This window comes from Leptonychotes weddellii, chromosome X, assembly GCF_054177405.1.
Source record: "Leptonychotes weddellii isolate Sample4059 chromosome X, ASM5417740v2, whole genome shotgun sequence".
In the NCBI taxonomy this organism is placed as follows: domain Eukaryota; kingdom Metazoa; phylum Chordata; class Mammalia; order Carnivora; family Phocidae; genus Leptonychotes; species Leptonychotes weddellii.
The window spans coordinates 30,592,699-30,620,590 of NC_138385.1; the positions used below are offsets into that span (position 1 = coordinate 30,592,699).

Sequence of the window (27,892 nt, forward strand, 5' to 3'; positions counted from 1 at the left end):
GCTTCTCCCTCTGACCCTCCCCCCTCTCATGTGCTCTCTCTCATTCTCTCTCTCTCAAATAAATAAATAAAATCTTTAAAAATAAATAAATAAATAAATAAAAAATAAATAAAAATTTATCTCTGATTCACAATGATTTGAAACCCTTGACTTGCCAGACAAAGTAAATACATTGATGAATGTATGTGTTTATTGTTCATATATTTGTAGTGTTATAGCTAAGATATGCTATGCTCATTTTTATTCTTCTATTTGACTGCTAATTAATATTAACTGGTTACCAAGAGGGTAGTGAACAATGAACTAGAACTAGAATCTCAGAGAGATGCAAAGGAGTGGAACGTCCCTGCTCTTATGGGGCTTATGGGATACTGCTCTCCAGTGGGGCAGGGACTTTGTCTTGCTTCCCATTATATCACTACTGCTCTCCTATGTAGAATAGGGTCTGACATATGATAAGCATTCAGTAAATATCTGTTGAATGAATGAATGAATCCACACATGAATAAAATCTTTTACAATGACTACTAGTAGAGTACACATTATGAGAGGCTTTTGAGAAAAGCAGCAATCAGGGTCAGATAAGATTAGTAAAGGAAAAACTCCTGGAGAGATTAGTGATATGGTGAGGAGGGATGAAAAAATGATCAGACGAAAGAAAAAGAAAGAAAGAAAGAAAGAAAGAAAGAAAGAAAGGAAGAAGTGATCAGATTACTACAAAGATTGAGTATTTGCAGGGTAGGCCTGGTTGAATTTTAAGGCAGTAGGAGGCAGCAACATTTTGATAAAAACATTTTTAAGAGCCATATCTAGACTGGACAGGGGACAGTGTGAGAGCAGACTGGAGATGAAATGAAAAGCATCAAGTAGCTTGAGATATGGATGAGAGAGAAGAGCTCTGACCTAACGAAGTGAGAGAGGAGGTATACAGGTGCCTTGGATATAGTAGGTACCTAATCAATACTACTGGAATGGATATGCTAGCAGCAGATTGCTTTGTTCTTAAATAAAGCAGTGCCATAATGTACTACTTGAAGAAGTCTATTACAGCCACCATATATAGGATGGATTGATTGTGCGTGTGTGTCTGTGTGTACATGTGCTTATGTGTAAATGGGAGAGGGCAACTGAAAGTAAGGAGATCTGTTAGGTTATTATTATAATAACTTAGTTGTGAAATTAGGACTTAAAACTGTGTAGGCCAAAGGGGCACCTGGGTGGCACAGTCAGTTGAGCATCTGACTCTTGGTTGCGGCTTGGGTCGTGGTCCCAGGGCCGTAGGATAAAGCCCGGCGTCAGGCTCCATGGTCAGCGTGGAGTCTGCATGAGATTCTCTCTCCCTCTCCTTCTGCCCCTCCCACTCGTGCTCTCTCTCTCTAAAGTAAATAAATAAATCTTTAAAGAAAAAAACTATGTAGGCCATGAAAATATAAGGGAACAAAAGAATATGAGATATGTTAAAATTAACACATAGTAATAGTGAGAGATTGGGTATGGTGGACAGAGGAAGGAGGGAAGAACAATAATTTCAAGATTTTGAGACTGAAAAATAGAGTAAGTGATGATAATGACTGAACTATCAAAAGGATAGCCTTTTGGAGAATGATGAAAGCAGTCTGGGACACATTAAGTGTCGGAGTGAGAAGTCTTGCACTCAGCTAGGGGTCTGTGACTAAAGAGAGCATGATAACATTAAAATGTGAATATAAGCAGTTGTTGAAAGTGTGGCATGAATGAGATCTCCAGTAGTCCTGAAGTGTAGATCAAGGATTCTCGATCTCAATATTATTGGCATTTGGGGCCAGATAATTCTTCACTGGTAGTAATAGAGGAGGCTGTCTTGTGCACTGTGGGATGTTTAGCAGTCTACCTGGTTTCTACCTACAAGAAGCTGGTAGCAACCTACCCCTAGCTGTAACAATCAAAAACGTTGCCACACATTGCTGCATGATCCCTGGGGGAGAAATAGCCCCCGGTTAAGAACCATTGGTATAGATGCAAAAGAATAAACTATCGTAGATTAGACCTTTGTGGTATAGCAAGAGGTAGGGATGGGGTTGGAAGGGAAGGTGGGTCTAAAGTATCAAGACAGAAAGTAAGAGTGATTTAAGGAACCATGTTAGGAGAACATGGAATTAAAAAAAAAAAAAAAGCAAGGGAAGGGAAGCTTTGACAAGTTTTTGAAAATTGACCTTTGGTAAGAAAACTTGAATGGATAGAATGATTTCCCCTATTCACTGAATATCTGGAGGGAATTTGGTTTAAATGATGGATTTACTTGGCTTCTTGTGGAGGTGCATGGGTACTCGTCTCTAGACCTGAGCCACCACCTTGGCTTTAGAAACTTTTCAAGTGAACTTTCACTTCCATGAATACTGAAGACATAGAAAAACAAATCATCTAGGATCCTATGGAGAGTACACACGTTATATGTTCTGTCTTTTACATGTACATACACACAAACTGAGGCACAACTTCTATTTTGTTTTTACCTCCAAGAATGTGCCCATACAGAATTCTAGGATTTCATTTTGCCTCCTATCTTAGTTATTGGTCAGTGTTGGAGGTGAAAAGGGGAAGAGCAGATCCATAAAATACCTGTGAATTGAAAGACTATCAGAGACCATCTGAGACTATCTAGCCTATGTAGCTTTTTTTTTTTTTAACTTCTTAAAACCTACTGGTCAGTGGTCCTCTCCTAAGAGAGAGAATGCCACACCCAAAGGCAATGAGGCGTGAAATGCCATGGGGTCCTCAGGAACCTTAAATTATTTAACCATGCTGAAGAGTTAAGTATGAAAGATGATGGAGTGAGGTAATATAGTATAAATGTAGTAATCTTTTTTGGAAATTAAATTTTACGCAGAACCCTAATATATAAAACACATAAAAGAGAAGCCATCTGATACAACGTACCCACCATAGTGGCCTCTGAAGCACCCCACAGAACAGTTTGAAAATCACTCCAGGGTCTGGCATTTTATCTACAAAGGACCAGATAGTAAATAGTTTCAGCTTTGTAGACCATAGGCCTGCTCAGCTCTGCCAATCTAGCCAGAAGGCATCTATAACCAGTATATACGTGGATGGGGATGAATGGATTTGGCCTGCTGCTGACCAGTTTGCTTGGCTGACTCCTAAAACCCTCCTCATTTTTTTTTTTTTTTTGACAGACAGTGAGAGAGGGAACACAAGCAGAGGGAGTGGGAGAGGGAGAAGCAGGCCTCCTGCTGAGCAGAGAGCCTGATGCGGGGCTCAATCCCAGGACCCTGGGATCATGACCTGAGCCGAAGGCAGACGCTTAACGACTGAGCCACCCAGGCACCCCAACCCTCCTCATTTTTAACAAATGGGGACTCTGAGGCCGAAAACAGGGAAGCAAATTACCATCAGTAGCACAGCTAGGGCTAGAATCCAAGTCTCCTGGTTACCACTTTGTTCCTTTACCTTTCATTTGATGTCAAGTAGAAATATCTGATGGTGTGCGTGCGTGCATGTGGTGGGGAATGAGCTCTGCCTATGGCTCTTTCAACAGTACCGTTGACCATAAGTAAAGTATTTATTTCTCATAAAGTGGAGGTGCCCCCAAAATCAGGTCATTTGGAGAAAAGATGGTGTCCTTGCAGCAACTTAGTGCTTGCTTTTAATTGTACCGCCAATGAATGGCCTTGTCCTATAAAGATATCTGAAGCTCTGTCATATGAAGTGTTTGAGGCTTATGAGTTTTTTTGTGTGGGGGGGGGCAAAGGGGGAGAGAGAGAATCTTAATCAGGCTCAGCACCCAGTGTGGAGCCCAACATGGGGCTCGATCTCACGACCATGAGATCATGACCCCAGCTAAAATCAACAGTCAGATGCTTAACTGACTGAGCCACCCAACTGCCCCAAGGCTTAGTTTTATACGTCTTCCTAGGGGAAAATGGCTGTATTTTTAATGTCTTTAAGTTTTTTTATCTTTAAGTATAGTTGACATATAATATTAGTTGGAGGTGTACAACACAGTGATTCAACAATTATGTACATGATAAAATGCTCACCATGATAAGTGTATTACAATATTATTGGCTACATTCTTTATGCCGTGCTTTTCATCCCCATGACTTACTTATTTTATAACTGGAAGTTTGTACCTCTTAATCCCCTTCACCCATTTTGCCCATTCCCTCACTCCTCTCCCTTTGGCAACCGCCAGTTTGTTCTCTGTATTTATCAATCTGTTTCTCTCTTTGTTGTTATTTGTCTGTTTGGTTTGTCTTAATTAGACACTAATGTGATAATGAGAGATTGAAATAATGAAAACCATATCAAGGCTATCTGGCATGAATGTTCCAAGTTGAAAGGATTAGAGCATGTGTGATTTGGCATTAACTTTTTCTTTAAAAAAAAGAACAGTACTTTTTGTCCTGGGTGGTCTACTAAGCACTTCATGTGTTATCTCATTTGATTTTTATAGAGATATATCACATCATCATCTCCATGTTGTTGATGAATGAATAAATGGAAGCTCAGAGAGATTGTGTCTTACCTAAGGTTGCAAAACTAGTGAGTGGGAGAACCAGGATTTGAACTCAGTCTGAGGCCAAAGCTCATAACCATAACCACTTTACTATGTGGCCTCTCTCTTTACCTAAGAAGGAACCACTGACATTTCTGATGACATTGGAAGGTGAAGCTGGGGACCCAGAATGTCCTCATTACCGATCTAACATTTGAGGAGCTTAGCACAGGAGATAAGTATACAGAGGCGAGTCAGAAAAGAAAAGGGGATTTATCATGAGGAAGGTAAAAGTGAAGCATATAATGATAGTAGAGGAATTAATAAACCATATAGACCTTTGGTCCTTTCTAAATATAGATGAGATCTAGGGGCATCTGGGTGGCTCAGTCAGTTGAGCATCCGACTCTTGATTTTGGCTCAGGTCATGATCTCAGGGTCATTAGATCGAGCCCTGTGTCGGGCTCCTCGCTGGGCATGGATCCTGCTTAACATTCTCTTTCTCCCTCTGCCCCTTCTCCTCCCTCTCTGAAAGAAAGAAAGAGAGAGAGAGAAAGAAAGAAAGAAAGAGAGAGAGAGAGAAGGAAGGAAGGAAGGAAGGAAGGAAGGAAGGAAGGAAGGAAGGAAGGAAGGAAGGAAGGAAGGAAGGAAGATGAGCTCTAGAAAACAGAGTACATAACTTAGAATATAGCTGACCTGTTGATTTCATCTATAGGGTCTCACATTGGTAACATCCTCGAGTTGTCCTTTTCTGTCATAAGTTATCTAGGGATTAAGCATTTACTAGGTGACCCTGGCATTTATGGGTGGGCTATCCTCGTTCTTCTTGTAAAAGACGTAGGAGGAGAATTATGCCAGCAGCAGTGGTCCTGGTACCTTATGTATAATCATCCCAGTGACAAAGCATAATTGGACTTCTCTCGGCCTGTTTTGTGGATGTTGTCTGACCTGCATGCCTATCTTCAGCCAACTCAGAAAAGTTCCTGGGCCTTTGCTGCTTTTCCCTTCCAGAGGGTTGGCTCAGTGACTCCTGCTGCTGGAGATGCTTTTGCTAAGATGTTAAGGTTTTCTTTCTCAAGAAAGGGAGGACATGGAGATATCCACCTAGCCCTGGACTGCTGCTTTTTCAGTTCTCTGTGCTTACACCAGAGTACTTTACCATCAAGGCAAGAACTGCATGCTCACTTTAATTGCCTTTAAGTATAACTGCTGTAAGCCTGAGTAATTATAGTTAACATCCTCTGCATTAACATTGCACTGCTCCCTTAGGATTTTCAGAGTGATTCACAAATAAATGCATTCACCTTTAAATAGCTCATGAGGATTATAGAACCTAAAAGGTGAAGATAGAGAATATTCCCTGCTCTCCAGTTATTCAAAGCTTAGCAAATAGGAAGGCAGAGACATCCATGGCCTAACAGTCTTCATTGCCCTAGTCAGTGTTGTTACAAATAGTCACCCATCCCAGGAAAGAAAAGTGTAAGCTTACTGAAAGAAAGAGAATGGTGATTATGGTTGATTTTATTTCCTAGGGAAAGGTCGAGTAGATAAAAACATGTAGACTTCCAACTCACCTCAACCGGTTTACAAGGCTAAATTGAACTAGGTCTTGGAATGAAAAAGTATAGGCAAAAAAAATTTTAAGTTTTCTTTTCTCAGTCACCTAGGCAAAGCATACCACAGGTCTGGTGGGAAAATATAAGATAGGTTTTCTGCAACCTAGATAAAGTTTAGCAATTCTGATTTGGGGAGAAGACAGATATAAGACAAGGACAGTTCAGCACAGGCTTTTGCTGTCTGACTGGACCTTCTAGACAGCAGTGATTTGGGCTCATTACCATTAAGAAGTTACCTGGTTTCTGCAATGGGGGAGTCGCGGGTTGGTCCTGCTGGCTTGGTCCCAGCTAAATAGGGGTGAGCAAGGCGGGAACATTGGGTAACGTCTAACATTGCAACTCTCTGCCTAGGTAGCTCAAGGGCTTGGGAATTTGTTGAAAAGTTAGAGTTGAGCTGAATTCTTCAATTTCCTTTTGACAAGGTTATCAATAATATTTTGATTTGGATCTTAATAGTGAAAGTATCCCTAACCTCAGCTTCCATGAAGATGATAGTGACAGATGTGACTGGCTTGGAGGAACTTCTGCTTGAGAAAGAGTCCATGGGTTGATTTTATTAGCAAGAGGCACCCCACAAATATGATGAAAAGCAGAACCTCTTTGTTGACTAACAAGCTGGGAAGGCTGCATTTAACCCTGTCTTCTTAAGTGTTGGGGCGGTGTACGCCTTCTGTAAAGAGCCCCGAGATCCTCCTCATTCCTCCATTCCAGTGGAGCGAGGATTTAGCTTATGAATTACAAGGATACAAAGAACTCAGTTTCTTGGTCCCAACCTGCTTCTCCCTTTGCTTTTAGTTATGGCTCATAGGCTTGGAAAGAGGAAGAATCGTGTTTGACTCATTTTGTCTTAGATTCGACTCATTAGTTCGAGTCTTTAGATATCTTTAAAGGTCCCAGAATAAAGTTGAGAAATTATGGCCCACTGTTACCCACTCAGGCTCATGACTGAGGCAGAAATTGCAAATAACCTGTGTTTTTTAAATAAATATCTAGTGGGACAGTGCTAGTCAATGAGGAGATTAAAAACTCTAAAACCATTGTATGGTAGCTTCACTTTTGAGAAGCAGAAACTGTCCAAGAGAGCAGCGATGCCCATATTGGGTAATTACAAGGACCACGGGCTTCAAAAAGACAATTCTGGCTTCCTTGTACCTTCAGCACCCATTCTCTGTCGCTTGGAGAGGAAACACCTATATGGTGGTGGGGGGGGGGTGCGGTTTCCTTCCATACCAAATTAAGGTTTTCTCCCTGGAGAGCCCCCATTTTATTTTTTTTAGAATTTCTCTACTCTAATGACCAAAATAAGATATCGCTGCCCCCAGAGTATTCCAGTTTAGAGTGAAGAAGAGCAGAGGTGAGGACCTTCCCATCAGGATTATTGTTTTAATAATTTTAAAAGCTTGCCATCTAAGACAGACTCCACTGATGGAAATAGGTCTGGGGAAGACAGAGAGGTGGGGAAAGAAGCAAAAATAAAAGGGAGCTCCTAATTCCTCTTCCTTGTCACATTCTCTGTACGCTAAATACAAGACAGCATACCACTCATCACGAAGGACCTTCTTGCCATTCATTCTTTTTTTTTTTTTTTGGAGCTGGACAGAAAGAGATCTAAACACAAGGCTGGATTTGGGGGCTGCATAACTGACCCCGTTGTTCTCTTTTGTTCCATCTTGCAACTCTCCCACCCTGGAATTTCAGCTGAAAAAGAAGCAGGTGTATGTGGATAAGGTGGAGAAGATGCAGCAAGCCCTTGTACAGCTCCAGGCAGCATGTGAAAAACGCGAGCAGTTGGAGCATCGTCTCCGGACACGGCTAGAGAGGGAACTGGAGTCCCTCAGGATTCAGCAGGTATGGAGAACTTAAGAAAATGAGATCGTTCCTGGTTTGGTTATGCTTCATTTGGTGTCTGACGTGAAGACAAAAACCACACTTTGGCTCATCTTTTCGGTCTTCCGTCCCACCCGACCTTACTTCCAGACTGCCTCCTCATGGTAAAGATGAAGTCGGCTTCCTTAGCTTCCTGTCCCAGCAAAATCCTTAATGCCTATTATCCCTTGCCTTTTATCGTCAGATGAGCAGTAGACCCTGTAAGAAGTGAAGATGCTGTGCAAATAGACTCTTAGACATTTTAGAATTGGATGTGGTCTTTAGAATCATCTGACCATGCCTGTCCTCATTTTTATTTATTTATTTATTTGTTTAAAAAGATTTTATTTATCTATTTGACAGAGAGAGCACAAGCAGGGGGAGCAGCAGGCAGAGGGAGAGGGAGAAGCAGACTCCCACTGAGCAGGGAGCCTGACGTGGGGCTCGATCCCAGGACCCTGGGATCATGACCTGATCCGAAGGTAGCCACTTAACCGACAGAGCCACCCAGGCACCCCGTACCCCTCCTCATTTTTAGATGGGAGAAAATCAAGACTCAGAAAAGGTTGCATGACTCACTTAAGGCTACACAACAAGTTAGGGGCAAGGTAGGGCCCAAATCCTAGATTTTTAATGTCCCTTTCTGTTGTGTACCATGCTGGCAGGCAGGGATAGCGATTTTTTTTTCAGCCACCGATCTGCTTTCTGAGCAGCATGACCATTGGATATGACAAGCTTCTTTCCTGATCAAAGGAGTCTCCTATTCAAGCCCAAAGTTGAGAGTCCCGGGCCTCAGGAGGAAATCTGAATTTCCTTTGCTTCTGAATCAGAATCCAAACTGAAGTGGCTGGGGCAGTAATCCTCTCCAAGAATGGGGGGCTCTTCGAAGGGGACTCGGCCACCACGCTTCTTGCACTAACCTGAGGGGTCTCCCTCATCTCCCCAACCAGCGCCAGGGCAACTCTCAGCCCACCAACGTTTCTGAATACAATGCCACAGCGTTGATGGAGCTCCTCCGTGAGAAGGAGGAGAGGATCCTGGCCCTGGAAGCCGATATGACTAAGTGGGAGCAGAAGTATTTGGAGGAGAACGTGATGAGACATTTCGCTCTAGATGCTGCCGCGACCGTAGCTGCTCAGAGGTAAGGAGCTGGCGGCCAGAGTCACTGCTTGAAGGGCCCAGGGGTAGGGGGAGGGGCGCGGGGGGGGGCAAAACAGAAAGGTGACTGATGAAAAGATTTTTCAGTGTTTTTTCTTGTTTTTCCTGTAATGCTCTTCCCCGCCCCCACCTCCCCAATTTCTGCTTAAATGTGTTTTCTTTCATCTGGTGAAGCAGGGACTGTGAGGGCAGAGGGTCAAGAATTTGAAAATTAATGTTGACTTATGAACTTACTGGAATCCTAGCTCGGCTTTCCTCGGGAGTCAGAAACATTGCAGGTGGGATCAACCGAACGTTCACGCACCTCTTTTCACCAGAGCCACGGCTTCTTGCAGCCACGTGTCTAGCTTTCTTTGTTGAGCCCCGGGACTGGAGTGGAGGCCTCGCCAGAGAAATGCCACTCAGAAATTAAATGTCACTCAGGAGTGGTGCCGCCATTTGATAGCTCTGGCTCACCCCAGGTATGCCAAAGGCTGTGGTCAACATGGATCCATCCTTGCCCTTTGAGCAGGTCTATATTTGAAGGCCACATTCTCTGCGGCCATGAGTGCATCACATGGAAACGGTCACATTCCATTTGGTCAGGGAGAGAAAGTGGCAGGAGGATTTTTTTTTTTTTTTTTTTTGCCTCCTTGCCCCTTTCATGTGAAAACATTAAACATTGGTCTTTGGAGGAAACTGTGCTCTTACCTTGTCTGGCTGTCTTGCCGCTGTTCAGAATCGAGAGTTGGAAAAGAAAGAAAGAAACAACAGCAAAAACTAAATTTGAATCAGGAGATGGCCTGGCTTGTTGGAGAGATGGACAGAGCCTGGGTCTGCAGTTGGGTATCTGAGAGAGGCCATAGAGTCTCTACGCAGAAAGTTATTAAGAACCACGGTGCTGTTTTTAATGTTCTCCTAAACATGGTAAGCTGGAGGAATCTGGAAACGCTTGCCAGAGTGCAGGCTGGGATGTGTGTGCTGTGCGGAGGGGGTGGCGAATACATTTTATCTGTGATTCCTTCTCATGCCAAATCAGAGGGAAGGCAGTGCTGAAGAGCTGGGCTGGTGGTTTGAAAACCTACTCCCAGTTCTCCAGGAAGACATCTTAAACGTTTCTCTAACACACTCCGCCCATCTCCAGGTATCCTCTATAAACCTTAAATGGATCAGAATCGCCTCTGCCCCGATTCTGAGGTCCTCATGGGCTTAAGCTGACCTGTCTTTGTTTTCTGCAAACGGTGTGCTCAGTACATGCCAGGGCGGTAGCAGAGTGTGCGGAAGCCCCAGCTGCTCTCGAAGATGGTCGGGAAGTTTGTAGGCAGATTAGAAGCACAATTAAGCGTCATTTTGGCTGCTACCTCCCAAGAGAAACACCTGTGGCCTGTGCTTATTTCACAAAGGTTATTCAGGCAACCCTAAATCTGTAAAGGAGATGCAGGACGATTTCTATTCTCATTGCACAGAAACCGAGACAGATACCGCTCGTGAAGGTGTGCCGTGTGAGAAAATGGTGGACAGCCAAGGTTCTCGGTGCTGGGACGTTCGACGCTAAAACGAACTCCAGAATAGACTTCAGGTCAGGAAAGGCAGGAAAGCTAGAATGTTGTCCCCGGGGTCCTTGTATAAAGAAACGACCCCCCCTTCCTTCCTCCCTGGAAAGTTTTGAGTGTTGGGGGAAAACCCCTTTCAGACAGATTTCTTTCCAGCATCTGTTGCCTTCCGTAAGGTAGATTTAAGTCAAATTCTTTTAAATCACCAGGTAGAAAGTTTCCATGGAATCACTGTTTTTAGTAAAATGTGCATGCTTATCATTTCATATGATAAAAAGCAGCGAGTTTCCACCTAGTAGAAATACCTTATGTTAGTTCCTCAGGCAAGCATCGTGTATCGGGACTGTATACTTTTTGCATGCCTATTAATCCAGCCCACAGGAGAAATTGAGAGATTGTGTTCAAATTCCTGCAAAATGAGAAAATTGGACTAGGCAATTCCTCTAGAACCTTCTATTTCCAGGACTATACTATTTTTTTCAAAGAATGCCTCTTATGCTTGGCCACAGAGACTAGTTTCCTTTTCCTCCTTCCTCAGTGAGATTTCAAATTTGGAAGGGAGCATTCAGAAAACTTTCTTTCAGAACCTGTGAGCTTTTCCACCTTCCCTTCCAACATCTCTTGCCATTCCTTTTCTGTCCATTCTGTCTCCTCTCAGCCCTAAAACTTTGACCAAGGTTCTGCTCTTTGCCCCCTTCTGTGGTAAAAGCTTTACATTGTTTTCTTTCTAAATAATTTTTAAGTGCCTAGGGTATTGGCTGAAGATAGAATGTGCTCAACATGTATTTGAGTAAGGAAGGAGAGAAAGAAGTAAAAAGGAAGGAAGGAGAAAAGAAGAAGTGAAAGAGAGGGAAATGATTGCTAACTCTATAACAAAATCCCTAAATCTAGTGCCACATTTTAATGACCTGCTTGGTTCCTGTGTATTCCGCTAGTATCTCAAACTTTAATATATTCTCAGTGTAATATCTCATAGGGAGATAACAGGTTGCACATTTAGGAGATGTTGCTTGGGTGGTATCAATGGTAGTTGTAGAATCTTTTCAATTAAGGTATTATTTACATACCAAGAAAACACCTAGTTCAAGTGTATGGGTTGATGCACGTTGGCAGATGTATACAATAATGGAGCCGCCACCAGAGTCAAGATAGAGGACACATTCTAAAGTGCTCTTGTGCCCCTTCAACTTGATCCCTTCCTCCCCCACCTGGCCCCAGACAACAGTTCATCTGTTTTTTGGTCATTATAGTTTTGCCTTTTCTAGAATGTTGTATAAAAGGACTCATATAGTGTATACTCTTTTTTTTTTTTTATGTATTTGACAGAGAGAGACACAGCAAGAGAGGGAACACAAGCAGGGGGAATGGGAGAGGGAGAAGCAGGCTTCCTGCTGAGCAGGGAGCCCGATGCGGGGTTCGATCCCAGGACCCTGGGATCATGACCTGAGCCGAAGGCAGACGCTTAATGACTGAGCCACCCAGGTGCCCCTAGTGTATACTCTTTATGTTTGATTTCCTTCACCTGGCATCATTATTTTGAGATTTGTACAAGCTGATGCATGTATCAGTATTTTATTTCTTTTCGCTGCTGAGTAGTGTTCCATAGTTTGGGTCATACCACAGGTGCTTATCCATTCACTTGATGATGGATATTTGGATTGTTTCCCTTTTTTGGCCATTGTGAATAATAAAATACAGATTTGAATATAATAACAGACAACTGTCTTTTCTCAGGTGAGAAAACCTATTAGGTGATCAATTTTTACCCCTGTTAGCACTTGAATTCTACGAAGCACCCCTTGTCAAAGGGAAAGTGGTCAATGCAAGAAATCACATGTAGTCTTTTCTTTTTTTTTTTTAAGATTTTATTTATTTATTTGAGAGAGAGAGTGAGAGAGAGCACAAGAGGGGGTAGGGTCAGAGGGAGAAGCAGACTCCCCACGGAGCAGGAAGCCCGATGTGGGACTCGATCACGGGACTCGGGGATCATGACCTGAGCCGAAGGCAGTCGCTTAACCAACTGAGCCACCCAGGTGCCCACATGTAGTCTTTTCTATATAAGGTACTCTGCTAAGTACTTTACAATTATTGCTTATCCTCACAATAATTCTTTGAGATAAGTATTATTATCTATTGTACAGATGAGGAAACTGAAGCAAAGACAGGTTAAATAATTTGTCCAAGATCACACACAGTTACTAAGAAGAAGAACTGGGATTGAAATGACATTTTGACACTTCCACCACTATCCTCTGCTGCTTCCCAGATAAGATGATTTCTTTTTTTTTTTTCCATTTTTTTTTTTAAAGATTTTATTTATTTGACAGAGAGAGAGACAGCGAGAGCAGGAACACAAGCAGGGGGAGTGGGAGAGGGAGAAGCAGACTTCCCAGCGAGCAAGGAGCCCAATACGGGGCTCGATCCCAGGACTCCGGGACCATGACCTGAGCCGAAGGCAGACGCTTAACATCTGAGCCACCCAGGCGCCCCAGATATGATGATTTCAAGATGGTGTAATAGGGATTATGAACTGTTCAAGAGGTACTATTTGAGGCTTATTATTTAGTCTCTTAAAAATACTATAAATAGGGGCGCCTGGGTGGCTCAGTTGGTTAAGCCATTGCCTTCAGCTCAGGTCATGATCCTGGAGTCCCAGGATCGAGTCCCACATCGGGCTTCCTGCTCCGCCGGGAGTCTGCTTCTCCCTCTGACCCTCCCCTCTCTCATGCTTTCTCTCTCTCTCAAATAAATAAGTAAATTTTTAAAAAAAATACTATAAATAATTACAATAATATGGCCCAGATTATAACTCCATGTTGTTGTGCTCCTAGAGATTCTCTAGATGCTTAATATAGATGAGGGAAATTATTACCGAGTAGTTCATCCTAGAAGAACGGATTTGTCAATGCAGATTGAAGTTCACAAATGGTGAATATATTTCTGAATAGCAGCAAAAGGATATAAAAAGGTAACAAACCCGATCAGCCATGCCATTTACAAGTTTGCATTTCCTGAAGTAGGTTGTTAACCTTCTTCAAACGTGCAGTGTTTTGTTTTTATTTTGGGTGATGTAAATCTGGGAAAGAAGGAAGGAAGGGGAAAGCAGAAGTTAGAAGCTGCTCACACACATTATACATGCCTACCTGTTCCTTCTTGGTAGGCTTTCCTCAGTTTCCGTCCTCAGCTGTCTCTTCGTTCTACCTTCTGTCTTAGTTATCTTGTTCTCTGTTACAGCTTCAAATAGTAAGTCTGACATCCCTTAGATTAAAGTTAGACTTGTCAACAACTTGGATATTGTCATATGTCTATTCATAAGACATGTTAACTCTGATGTAACTAAAATGAAGACCCATTATAATGCTTTCCCAAAGATCTCTCCTTACTTTCCTAGCACAGAAAATGAGTGGTGTGCCATCTTTTCTAGTCATTTGACTTAGAAACAACAAAGTTCTCATGCATTCTTCCCTCTCTCCAACAGCCACATTTAAACAGTCTCCAAATTGCCTCCTATGGCCTGTTCCATTCCCCTTGCTGTTGCATTGGTTCATGATTTCAGTATCTCTGGCTGGGATTGTTACAATAACCATTCTGACTGCTTTGCCCAAGTCCATCGTATTTTGGCCAGAGATAATGCTGTCTTTCTAAAGCACAGCTTGGATCATTTCACTCCCTTCAAAAAGCTCTAATGATTTTCAGTGCCTATTGGAATAAAATTCAGACTTGCTTCTGTAATAATTAATTATTTACCTGTCTTTTCTTTTTGTGTGTGTGCCTCGCCTTGCAAGTCTCCTGCCATCAGGGACTAGTCTTATGCATGTCTAGCCACTTTTTAGCATCGCAGTAACTTCAAACACAAGTGCTCCACTCACGGTCGAGTTCACATATTAAATAAACAAACAGATGCTACCGATAGGAAAAGATGGATTTGAAGTTTAAAAGTTTAAAACACTAGATGTTTTAATGAGGAAATCAGGGGTGACATTCGAGAAAGCAGTGTAAGCAGTGTGATGGGGATAACTTCATCGGACAAAGGAAGGAGAGAGATGACCAGAGGGGGAGAGTCGCCAGAAACTCCTTTACTTAAGAATTTAGATGTAGGATGTCAAATTCAGGGATCTACATTTTGGAGTACACAGGTGGTGTTTTCAAGTCAGCAGCTCACTCCAGATGTGCCTAAGGGTCATCTCGGAATATTGGAAGTTAGGTCAGGTTGCTCCTTCCAACACTGTGCTTGCTTGCTTTTGCCTGAGCCATTGGCTTAGTAGCCCCAGTCTTCTAGAAGGAAGATTGATGTTGAAGGCCGTCCTGGCAGCTCTGTAGGAATTCACTAAGCACCCCACATTTTCAGTCTCCATTCCTTAGGAGCTCACAGTGTCCGTATCAATTAGCTGGCAGGGCTCTGAGTCCCCGAAATGATCTTTTATGCAACGAAAGTGGCCCGGCTCCCCCCAGTGACAAACCGTATGCTCGTGTCCCCAGTGTCCCTAGACACCGTGCACTCTTTAGAGAGGCCTGGCTCTGAAGCAGCCATCCCCTTGGAACTGTGCACTGCAGGAATTGGCTCCACGATAGAATCCCTGAGCTGGAATTCTCTAAAGTCATCCTCTCTTGTTTATTACCCTCCTTCTACCTAGGTACTTTTCTTTCTTAAATAACAGGTAAATTTGTTGAGTGTTTTTACAGTGCCAGTGGCTGGCACTGTGTCTTTTACGTGCATACTTTGACATCATCCCCCCAGAATGCCATGAGATAAAGGTTATGATGATGATTTCTATCTTGCATATGAGGAGACTGAGCTTTAGAGGAGTTAACTGATTTCCTGAGCTCATAGCATTTGTTAGTGGCAGAGTACTTAGGAAAGTGGGATTTGACCCTGGTGTGGTCTATAGTCAGACATTACACAATGCCATTTCCCCTTGGGTACCTTGGAACACAAGAGCCATTCCTCGTAGGACCGGAAGCAGGTGAACTCACCAGAGTCAAGTGTGGAATTCTGAGATGCTAAAATATTTCGAATTCAGCAACTGATGAGAGCCACTGCAGTCCTCGTCCTTCTTGCTCTCCCAATTATTTCACCACTCAAATACATTGTTTCAGCCTTGCATATAAAAGTGCAAGCATTTGGGGAAACAGTAGTTTTGTAAAAACTCACCCGATTTCCCTAACTTTAATACCAATTCTCTGCCTCTTCATTCCCCTGCCCTTTCCTTCCCATCTGCACTGGTCACAATCTCTAAGCTAAGAGAACACAGCTAGCTGCCAGCAGAAAATTCTCCCACAGATCCTCGTTCTCAAAGGAAGTATAATGAAGCTGTGCCAGTTCATTGTTTTCTTGGTCTATTGTTGGCTTTCCTTGAAGACCCATATAATTACATCAATATTCTTCCTAATCCCTTTTTTTTCCCTCCAAGTGATTCAAGGAAGATCCAGTTTTCTTCATTCCTTTCCCTCTTTTTTCTACCGCTAGTTCTAAATAAACTAAAGAAAGATGCATGACCTCATTTATCAGGACGATATAGGATTCCCATATATCTTTGACTTGTGCTGTTTAGACATCAGCCACCCATGGGCTAGACCCTCTCCCCAGCACCACGTCCTCCTCCTCCTCTCCTTCTCCTTCTCTCTCTCTCTCTCTCACACACACACACACACACACACACACACACTTTACTACTTATTAATTAGTCTTTGAGTTAATGGCCTGAGACACTTTCAAATGAAACAGGATGGTGCCTCGTGCAGTTGGGACTCTGGCAAGAGAACAGTCGTGTAGTTGGGGAAGAGACTTTTCGATTTGGCACTAGAATGTTTCTGATGTAGGTCAGATAGGAATGAAGTGGCACTGATTCAAAGGCCCTGCTTCTCACTCAGCTCACGTGCTCTATCTGACCTTCGCTGTTGACGTGTCTATAGTTTGTGTCTAGCAGTCAGTGTAGTTGTTCTACATCTATAACAAGAGCTGTCTAGTAGTACATTCTCTGTCTTTCAGCAAAGTCTAGCCTTTTCCCGTTTATAACTGTCATGAGAATAAAGTGGAAATCGATACTATCTTATGTGTAATATAAATAATAATATAAAGTGGAAATATAAATATCTTCCTATTACCTGGCCATGATCTAAAACCTCGAAGGGACTCTGCCAGAAGGCTTTGGGAGGCCATCTGTCTAGTCCTGAAGGCAAGCCTGTGCACCTCTCGTAGAATCCCTCGTTGACTTTTGCAACTGTACTCATGCCAAAAACCTCTTCTAGCTCTGAAAGCTGCACCTTCCTATCTTGGAGGTTCTTTTTTTTTTTTAAAGATTTTATTTATTTATTTGATAGAGAGAGATATTGCCAGAGAGGGAACACAAGCAGGGGGAGAGGGAGAAGCAGACTCCCCGCTAAGCAGGGAGCCCAATGCAGGGCTCAATCCCAGGACCCTGGGATTATGACCCGAGCCGAAGGCAGACACCTAACGACTGAGCCACCCAGGCGCCCCTTGGAGGCTCTTTTCAATAAGTCGTCCAGAAACCAACCATTCCTAATGAGTTTGACTGTCTTCCAGCAATACCTTTGACTTGGGAGGGAGACGATAGGATTCGTTGGTTTTGCTGCCTTGTCATCATCATCACTGCCATCTTCCTTCCAGGGACACAACAGTAATCAGCCACTCTCCCAACACCAGCTATGACACGGCCCTGGAAGCTCGCATCCAGAAAGAGGAGGAAGAAATCTTGATGGCCAACAAGCGCTGCCTTGACATGGAGGGCAGGTAAAATACCGATCTGGACCCTGGTAGATCTGAGAAGAAGGTATCGAGACCAGATAGGTCAGAAGGGAAGGGCAGGCGGCATCTTCATTCACAACCGGGAAACCCGATAATGCAGCTTCCCCCGACCCCTGCACCCCTGCCAGCCTGTTACTTGGGATTTGAAATGCAATGACCTTTACCTTGCTTTCCCCATTGGCCTTGGTAATTGCTTTCCATCTTCCCTCTGCCAGAACTGTATTGCTGGCATTTGCACTCTGGGGTATTCTTTCTAGCATTGGACTTCAACCCTGTGATACAGCAGAGTGCACAGTAAGAGAATATCCATTCCAACTTGGACGTAGGGCCCCTGATACCTCTTATAAACTCATGATCATTTACTTATTAGCTGCAGTTGTGGCCCATTCGTAGTTCTCATCTTCTCACTAAATACATCGTTCCAATGACTCCGATTCCTCACTTCGGCACCCACTACATCAGTCTACTCTCTCATCTGCAGCCTTCTTTTCCACCATGACCTTACTTTGGCCTCCTGAGGTTTAAGCAACAACTCCTGGATGCTCTGCTCTACTCATCTGGGCGTGGAGAAAGGCATTTTAAGAAACGTAGCACACCGCCCCTTGCTTTACGCCCCAGAAATAAGTAAACCACTCCTCAGTCGAAAAGATACTGGAAGCTCAAGTCCAAGCAGGCCGTGAGACCAGAACATGGAGGTGGCGACAACGTTTTTATACGTTCTCTGTCTTTGGCTCCTAGGATTAAGACCCTCCATGCCCAGATCATTGAGAAGGATGCCATGATCAAAGTACTCCAGCAGCGTTCCCGGAAGGAGCCGAGTAAGACAGAGCAGCTGTCATCCATGCGACCTGCAAAGTCTCTGATGTCCATTTCCAACGCCGGGTCAGGCTTGCTCTCACATTCTTCTGCCCTGACCGGCACCCCCATCATGGAGGAGAAGCGGGATGACAAGAATTGGAAGGGGAGCCTAGGTAATGACAGTAAATAAAGAAGATGCGAGTGACGTGTTTAAAGGGAGCCCCGACTTAGATATGTGCCCACTCGGCAAGGAAAAGGAGTGAGGGTCCGGAATCTAGAGAGAGGATGATATACCAGGTTGGGTTTCTGTCCTCCTGAGAGGAGCTCCTCTACACTCTTGACGTCTCACTGAGAGAACACTGGTTGAAGCCAAGGCCTCAGAAGATAAGAATTCTGAGTTCTGTTTGGGTGGGAAGGAAGACAACTTCAGTTTCCTTTAAAAAAAATTCTCAGATCTGGCCTTGCCATGTGAGACCTTTTGTCTTTGTCCAGAGCCCACGTGACCTCCACGTCAGTCAAAATGTCAGACTTCCAGATTTTTCTCTGTTCTTTGCCCCCATAGAATAGGAGGACTCAGAGTTCTAGTTGAGCTGAATGGAGCTGGGTGGCAGGGTTTTGTTACCAGAATGTTCTGAGATGAGAACTGAGTGTACTTTTTCATTCCATTCCCGTCCATTCCTTCCCCTCGGATCAAAAGCCCAGAAATATCGTGGATATCACGAGGCGCATTTTTAGAGCCTGCGAGAGCCCCCTTTGTATTTTAATTTTAGGTCTTTTCGTTGCTTCGAATACCTTTCTTGGCCCTCTGACTTGCAGCGTCCTTTTGGGTAGAGGAGGTATTCTGGGGATCACGGTCCTGATTAGAACCTTAGGTTGCACGATTACCATGACACTCATCCGTGACCACAGACTTCTTCCCCCAATCCTTTCCAGCCATCCGGTAGCGGATGATGTTGGCAATAAGTGGAACCAAGTAGAAGCATTCTGAAAGCTCCTTGGAGGTCAGTCGCCATCGGAAAAAGGAGTCACAACAGATTCGCAGGACACTTCAAGGTTTCATAGCTTGTGCTCGGGTAGAGAACGAGGACCAGGAGGGACGGTGCCTGCCCAGCCGATTCCTGGGCTCTCTGGAGGCACAGGGGAAGTTTCTCCTGAACCTCCTGCAAGGAAGAAGAGGCAACCAGAGGTCTGCGTTTGAAGAGCCTGAACCTCTCTCACCTCTTTTCCCTCTTTGCCTCCTAGGTATTCTCCTGGGTGGAGACTACCGCGCTGAGTCTGTCCCTTCCACACCGTCGCCGGTGCCGCCGTCCACTCCCCTGCTCTCGGCTCACTCCAAGACAGGCAGCCGAGACTGCAGCACCCAAACGGAACGGGGAACCGAACCGAGCAAAACCGCAGCTGTCGCTCCAGTGTCGGTTCCCGCGCCGGCCGCTGCCGCCGCCATCACTGCCAACGCCGCCGCCAACAGCGCTGCCGCTGCCCCCAACAGCACCACCATGGGAGCCGCCGCTCCAGCCGCCGCCGCCGCCGCCGCCCCATCTCCGGCAACTGCTGCTGCTGCTGCTGCTCTCGCTGCTGCCATTTCTCCAGCCGCCGCTGCTCAGCTTCCAGCCGCGGCCTCTGCGGTTGCCGCGGCGGCGGCTGCTGCTGTTGCTCCCGCCGCGGCTGTTCAGGTTGCTCCAGCTGCTCCGGCTCCGGCTCCGGCTCCGGCTCCGACAGCGTCTCAGGCTTCTGATCCGGCTCAGACTCAAGCGCCAAGTCCAGCTCCGGCTGCCGCTGCTCCTCCAGCTCCAGCTCCAGCTCCGGCTCCGGCTGTGGCTCCGGCTGAGGCTTCTGCAAGTCCAGCTGCCGGTTCTGGGTCGCGTCGTTTGTCTGTACCAAGTTTGACCTGCAGTCCGGATAAGACAGGTAATGATTCTCCATGCCGGGGCAGCTTTGGGCTCTGCCCTCAATTACAGGTTGTTTGTTGGCACCCTGCTGCGTAGACACTGTTGGTCATTTGGCCAGAGCTGGTCGTGTGCTAAAGGGGAGCCATCACTAGACACAAGGGCAGACAGAGTCTGTCAATGGCTCCTTGGGACACCAGGATGGGAACAGGGTTGAGCCAAGGCCATTCTTCCAGCAGAAGTAAATGCTCAGGTGAACAAGGGGAGGGGGTGGCAGGCGGGCAAGTCTCCATCCGCCATCGGCTTCATGGCTCCCAAGCTGTCGATTTCTAGGAATCTGCGTCTTTACCTTGTGCCTGAGTGCTTTCTAACCCCCTGTTTCCATTTAGATGGCCCTGTTTTCCACTCCAATACTCTGGAAAGAAAAGCTCCCATTCAGATCCTGGGACAAGAGCCTGATGCGGAGATGGTGGAATATCTCATCTAAACGGCGTGTTCGAGAGCTGCAGTTTATCAGCGAGAGTGCTTTTAATCATTTTTCCCTTTTGTTTGTTCTTATTTTGAGGGTGAGGACAAGGGTTGGGGGGGATGTTTTTTAAAGGGACTTTTTATTGAAACGATGTAGTACTTAAGTAATACCATACAAACTCCAGTCTACTCTGGTACACACTTAGAGAGTACCTCTAAAGACCGATTAATCAGAATGTGCTCTAAAGTTATTGTGTGGATTTATACAAATCCTTGGACTGTTGATAGCTGGATATACGTGAATGTTTTCAACATGCGTAATTTTATTTCGCATTTCCATATTCCAGATCATTTTGATTGAAGAGCACAGTACGTTTGGAAGACAGTGTGTAACATGTAGTTCAGAAGTGGGAAGTCGGAGAGAATTTGCACGTGTGCTGTTTTGTATACTTACCATCTAGACAAGCATCCAGAGAGAGAGAGCTCTCGTCTCGGGCTCACAAAAGGGAATAGTTTTGGGAGCTGTGTAAGCTGGAGAAAAGGCAGGGAATATTGGGGTGTGGAAGGGTGCTGGAGCTAATTTTCCTTCCCAATTTCCCAGCTGCCCTGTGCCAGGAGATTGTGTTTATCTTCATTTCAGTGGTGCTTTGGAAGTGGATTCTTTTGGTTCCCTTGTGGAGGTTCATACATTCATATATATACTCTGGAGTAATTTATGCATTTGGATAATTAATATATTGCTTTCAGATGCTAGGAGAGTAAATTAGCTGTGTGATGGACAACTTCCTCTTTCTTAGGGAGTTAGACCATCAGAGGCCTTGACGGAGAGTTGCATGAGGTGCTGTGTGTGGCCACGAACACAGCTCGCTTGCCTTTCCTGAGACCAATCTGCTTAGTGTTTATTTCTTCTCCAGCACAAACTCACTGGCTGTGTCACCAGTCTCAAATTTCCAATCGTTGGCAAAACGAGGAAGCATTTTCGGTGACGGGCCGAATGCTTTGACTTTCTGGTGACTACTTGGAAGTAACTCCTTTTGTTTTCCCCAATTCTTAGCATACGTCTTAAAAGGCATCGTTGACTATCACCTCCAAGGGAATAGCATCAGAAGCCCAAAGTACTATGCTGCAGCCGGCGGGGAGAGGGGCGCTGCAGGTGTACCCTTAGTTACCCCTTCTCGCTGCCAGTGACTCCATCTCGGAATACCTTTGGAGAGCAGCAGGAAATGCACATGTGGACAGGGACCAAGGAGGCCAGGGCTCCAAGCTTTGCCATGGGGCTGCCTCCAGGGACACAAAAGGACTGCTTTTTGCCACGGGTCCCTGCTCTGTGTCACCTCTCTGCCCTTCATTAAGGTGACAGATCCGCAGACAATGTCATTAAGATCAGGTTTCAGGGGTATGGGAGGGTGAGGGGAGTGGGGGGGGTGTTAGGTAAGGGTGGGGGGTAGAAGTTCGGGGATGTGTTAGTTAGAAACCAGATTAATAGAAGAGTAGGCCTGCTATATTACGTTGTGAGGCATAGTGGCTGGAAGGAGCTGTAGCAGTAGAGAACTACCCCCTCAGTTGAGTGATGAGGCATCTGAGACCCGGAGAGGTTACGGGACTTTTTCAAGATCACACAACACAGCTTTCCATTTTGCCGAATTACCATGCTTCTTTCAGGAAACCCTTATCTACAGCAAGCCTCATTTTAAGGAAAGGCATCTTCACGGACCAGGGCATACGGATTTTGTAAAACGTCCCTGGCTTGAGTAATAGTTTGTCCAGGGTTCTGATTTCCTACCTTGCCTCTCCTGCAGTGCCTTTTGCAAGGTCTTCCCTGTCCTGGTCCTCATTTCAACACTGAGTCACATGAAACTCCCCCCGAAGAAATCGACCTCTCTTCTTCTGTTGCTATGGGATTGGCTGCCTCAGATCATCTTACAGGGTTCCTCTGTGACCACAGGAATGGCGGCCTATTTAACAGTGTTTTTGCGCCATTCCTAATTCTCTTCCAGAGGGATCATTCGGTGGGGCAGAGGGAGAGACAAGAGGGAGAGTGATGTGATTTTCAGCCAGTCTTGCCATTTCAGTAATGAAGTGATCATCCTACGCATTAGTCTTCGGTCATCAAGTGAATCCCAAATAGAAGTTAAAAGCGCAGTTGTGTTCATCCTCGTTCATACTACCCTTTAGTCATAAGGGGGAAAGTCCTGAACTAGTAGAAGCCACAAGTAGCGAACTTCGGGACTGCTGCTTTCTAGCCAAATAAATAAATCCAAATAAATTGAAACCTTTCATCTACTCCTTTTGTGGTTATAACACATTGCCAGAATTTTTGCTAGCTCTGGGAGCCATGATTTTAATCACATTCTGTAAGGTGACAAATGTCATACATTCCACACTGTGTGGCAGCCATCTCTTTAGACTCATGTATTTTTGGGAAAGGAGGAAGTTCTTGGCTGAGTGCTACCTTGAACTTTCTGCCGCATCTCTGCCCCCTCACACCAGAGGCAGTCCTTTTTGGCTCAGTTTTTACTCCCAGGTAATTTGCTAAAGTAACAGCGTACATCTAAGGGATGGAAGAAGTCCATGTCAGTGTATTATGTTTACGAAGAAGGTAGATTCAGCCTTTTCAGAAAATCTCTACTAGGTGTCCTTTTAAAATTTCAGGTTTATGGGAGGAACGTCAAGTTAGTCACCTTTCCACAGTTGTGTGGATATGAAACATTTGGGGGATCTTTCTGGACTCCCACTTATCTATGCATTTTACCGGCACCTCAGGACAGGAGGGTGACCTTGTTGTCTTAAACGTGTACTGCCTGGTGGTCTCTGGGGACCTTTTAAGTCAGTTGTACCCCAATGTCCCATGTACAGAAAAACTTCATTAGAATGAACTTTACTTGATATAAAACTCCTATTAATGATTTTTTATTAAATAAAAGTAGCTTGAATATTCTTTTAAAATCATGTATCTGGATTGTTGTTTCAATGAAGGATTTATTTTCCATGCTGCTTTCGAGTTTCAGGATGACAGGATAGCAGGAACCTGAAATATCTGCCATCATCTGCCGTAGGAAACACCAAGTGTTCTCTTGTTACGCAGTTGGGTGGGTACAACAGTTGGAAAACGAACAAACTGACTGTGCAGACTACTTTTTATGAACAGCCTAAACACTCATAATGCGGCAGCTTAAAGTGCATACATATGGACTAACTTTTATAGATGATATTTTCATGTCTGTTAGCCATACAATCTCCTGTTATCTCAATTGCTCATTTCACATATGGAATGGGTTACTTCAAATGTGTGCATTCTTCCTGAACATATTTTCAAAGGAAGGCATCAGCTATGGGCTAATTGCCATCCATTTCAGCCCGCCATGATCCTTGGAAAGAGATCTCCCAAGTGTCAGTCATCATCAGTAGGACAAGTGGTGGGAGTTTGTTTATTTTTTCCCAGTAGCAACGATGGGTTACATGGAATCATCAAACCTCCTTCTGGCCTCCCTTGTGATTAATGGCATGTGTTTATAAAATGGATAGCTGGCGTTGGCAGATGGCTAGAGAAGAAGCACCTTCTGTTTGGAATGTATGTGGCTCCGTAATGATTGAGACCCCATTCTGTAATCGACTGAGCTAGTTCCAATAAAGTTAAGCAGGTTTGAATCCACTTTGTGCCTATCTTTTCACTGACAATAAAGTTAGCTATTTTAAAATGCAGTGCCGCGTGGAAAATGCTTTGGTGTTTACCCAACAGAGGCTTTATTTACACTGTATCGGTGATTACTTCAAATTTAGTATGCAGTGAAATTGCCTTTCAAGGGCAGCGCGCAAGACAATTTGCATTTGCTTAAAGTATGGAATGTGATTATAAAGTATTAAGACAACACCACAGGCCACATGCTCTAATTGGTTCCTTTCTATATTCAGGCAGCATATATTAAAAGCTTTGCATCTTTTTATCTCCTGTTTCCGAGGGATAAAATGATGGCCACCCAAAGCAGAGAATTCATCCTTTAGTTAGCAATTTGGAAGGCCCCCTTGATGTTTCTTTTGTACCCTTGTTCTTATGCCAATTCATCAGTTTTGGTTGAAGGAGCTTGTTATTAAAAGCAAATCAAAACCGCAAACAAGTTGGCTTTTTTTCACCGAAAATGTTAAAGCCGCCTTTACACTGCCCTCCCTGCACCTCCCGTTTACCACTGGGTCCCACCCTGACTGGGGAGGGTAAGAGCCCCCCACGGGCTTTGAAATGACACTTTTTACAGTGAAATTGGCTGGATGGGTGTTGCAAAATGGATGGGAAGAGGAGATAGACTTCATTAAACTCTTAAGTTTGATTTGTTATGATAAAGTCGGCCTACATTCCCTCCATATGTATGATGAGTGTGTTGGAAACTCACACGAGGTATGAAAGCCCACTCCTCTTTTTCAGGACGAAGATGGCATTAAGTCAACCACAGCTTTTTTTTAAGATTTTATTTATTTATTTATTTGAGAGAGAGGGGCGGTGGGGAGAGGGAGAAGCAGGCTGCCCGCGGAGCAGGGCAGCCGATGTGGGGCTAGATCCCAGGAGCCTGGGATCACGACCTGAGCGGAAGGCAGATGCTTAACCAACTGAGCCACGCAGGCGCCCTCAACCACACCTTACAAAGCTCTGTGAAGCATTTCTTTCAGAAGTATATTGTGCCCAGTTCTTAATGAACAGTCATTTATAGGGAGAGAAAAACAGTGTTCCTTCAAAAGTGACTGAGATTGCCTTGTATGAGCTTTGTAGCTATTAGCTGGTATTATAACCGATCTGATCATCTGTGTGAGCACTTCATCTCCCCTTGCGGTGGGCCTCCCCTACTGTGAGGCTATATGAGTTACACAGTTGCAAAAAAACAAAACAAAACAAAACAAAACACCTGCTGCTTCCCACCTTCTTCATCTCCCTCTTCTCCTGCAGGGAGGTTTTTATGGGAGGAAAAAAGTGTGTGGTTTAGATGGTGCCTGGGTGGCTCAGTCATTAAGCGTCTGCCTTCTGCTCAGGTCGTGGTTCCAGGGTCCTGGGATCGAGCCCTGCATCAGGCTCCCTGCTCCGCGGGAAGCCTGCTTCTCCCTCTCTCACTCCCCCTGCTTGTGTTTCCTCTCTCACTGTGTCTCTGTCAAATAAATAAACAAAATCTTAAAAAAAAAAAATGCGTGATTTAGTTTTAGAATACTTTCTACCTTGCTTGACAATCACCCTGATACTTGAGTGAAGACCCCCAGGGGACAGGACTTAGTTTCCCAAAAGAAAACGACACCAAAATTTCATACCACGTCACAAATACTCCTCAGATGCATGAACTGGCTAAATCCAGAGTATTTATTTAGTCCCCCGTGTTTTTTTCATTTGCTGAATGCCTCTACCAATGGTTTCAGGCATGCACGAGTTGTACATGATGTCCAGAATGATTGATGGGATGGCACAGAGTATGTGTGGGGGGGGCGGGGAAGACTAAGTTGAGGTTTGAGGGATGTATTGGCGTTAAACTGATGAACTAGGGGATGGGGATGAACATTCCATGCAGAAGGAATAGCATGTGCAAAGGCAATGTCCCTTTGGTGGACCTGCAATCAAATGAAGATCACTGTTTCTAAGATCAAAGGCCCGAGAGAATTACTCTGAATTTTAACACCTCTTAATGGAAACTTACAAGCTCCCTCGATTAGGTGGTAGAATGTACTGGTCCAGTAGTCAAAATAACATGGGAGTTCTAGTCCTAAATCTGCAGCTAAACAGATACTTACCTTTGGATAAGTCCCTTAACAGGATCAGAGAGGGTTATCAGTAAAATGGGGATAAGTATCTGTCCTTGTGGACCTCATGGAGAGGGAATAAGAGAGCTTCATAAAATGAGAACATAAAAGTGCCAGTCAAAAACAATGGGCCGAATCTATAAGGATGAGGTTTCTGTAACTTTTTATTAAAGAAAAATTCAAACACACACAAAACAGATAGGACAAGGCAGCTCCATGTGTCCATTACTGGGCTTTAGCGTTATCAATGCATGATGAATCTTGCTTCATTTATCACCTGTGCCCATCAGCCCTGTATTATGTTGAAGCACATCCCAGACGTCATAGCATTGCATCCATAAATATTTCAGTACGCGTAAAAATGAAATTTTTGATGATGAAAAGTGTAAAGTGCTACTCCTGGAACCAAAATATATAACCAAACAAGACGATAGCACATTTGTGTTTTGGCACTGACAAAGCTTCTTTGTTTGATCTCACAACTCCTGCCTTACACCAAAACCTACTTTCTCAAAAATGGAGGGGTTCATTCTCCCACAATCCAAATATCAAAGGGGAATACAGTGTCTTTAAAAGCTCCCCAGTGCAGGTTCTAAGCTATTACTTTTCCTCCACTCATATAGAAAGCTCCAGCTTCGTTAAAGTCCCTGTCATCCACCTGTTCCTTATTTATCATCATCTACTGATTTGGTCACTATCCCAAGCTCTCTGATGATTTTGGCCCCTAAGTCATAGTTGTCCTCTCCAGGCCCAAACTACCCAATCAGCATCCTGGCCTATTAGCTCACTGTCCTTTCCAACTCCACTGACCTCCACATCCCCTCCACCTCAGCCTGCTCTGCTCATGCCTAACCCAGACCTGGTCATCAAGTAGAACTGATCCACCATGGAAACTACATACACCAGTACCCCACCCTCTGTCCACAGGCTCCCATCCATCCTCCCAGTTCTCCTATTCTGACTCTATCTGCCCTTTCACTTCCAAGAGACCTGAAATCATTTGATGTCCCCATCTCTTCCTAGGCTTTTGGCCCCAACCTACTTAATCTGGACTTCATGTTCAATCACCTGAACCCTCAAATCATACATAGCCTTTAGAATCTCAACCATTCATTGCAAGCCAGAACCTCATGAGTCATCCTTGACACCTCTCTCTTCCTCATGGCTGATATCCAATCTATCATTAATCCTAACAAAATGAACAAAATCCATCCACTATCCAATTATAGTCAACAATCTATTTTAAGCTACCATTATCTCTTACCCAGCCTATTTCTTTTCTTTTTTTTTCAAGATGTATTCATTTATTTATTTGAGAGAGAGAGACAATGGGCCAGGGGAGGAGCAGAGGGAGAGGGAGAAGCAGACTCCCCACTGAGCAGGGAGCCTGAAGTGGGATGTGGGGGTTGATCCCAGGACCCTGGGATCGTGACCTGAGCCAAAGGCAGACACTTAACTGACTGAGCCACCCAGGCATCCCTCACCTAGCCTATTTTAATAGTGTACTAACTTATTTGCCATGTCCACTTTTGTTCTAC

General features: G+C 44.5%; 1 protein-coding gene across 6 annotated transcripts in view; it reads left to right on the forward strand.

The window, feature by feature from the left end:
• AMOT (angiomotin) overlaps positions 1-24,287 on the forward strand; it is a 64,346-nt gene extending 40,059 nt beyond the window's left edge. For all 6 annotated transcript variants that reach the window (XM_081808379.1, XM_081808380.1, XM_081808382.1 and 3 more), the window contains 6 exons: positions 7,810-7,959; positions 8,928-9,118; positions 17,296-17,418; positions 18,172-18,404; positions 19,474-20,139; positions 20,507-24,287. In XM_081808379.1, the coding sequence (XP_081664505.1) occupies positions 7,810-7,959; positions 8,928-9,118; positions 17,296-17,418; positions 18,172-18,404; positions 19,474-20,139; positions 20,507-20,604 (1,461 nt within the window). In that variant the 3' untranslated portion in view covers positions 20,605-24,287. The remainder of the gene's footprint in view (positions 1-7,809; positions 7,960-8,927; positions 9,119-17,295; positions 17,419-18,171; positions 18,405-19,473; positions 20,140-20,506) is intronic.
• Positions 24,288-27,892: the final 3,605 nt, after the last annotated feature.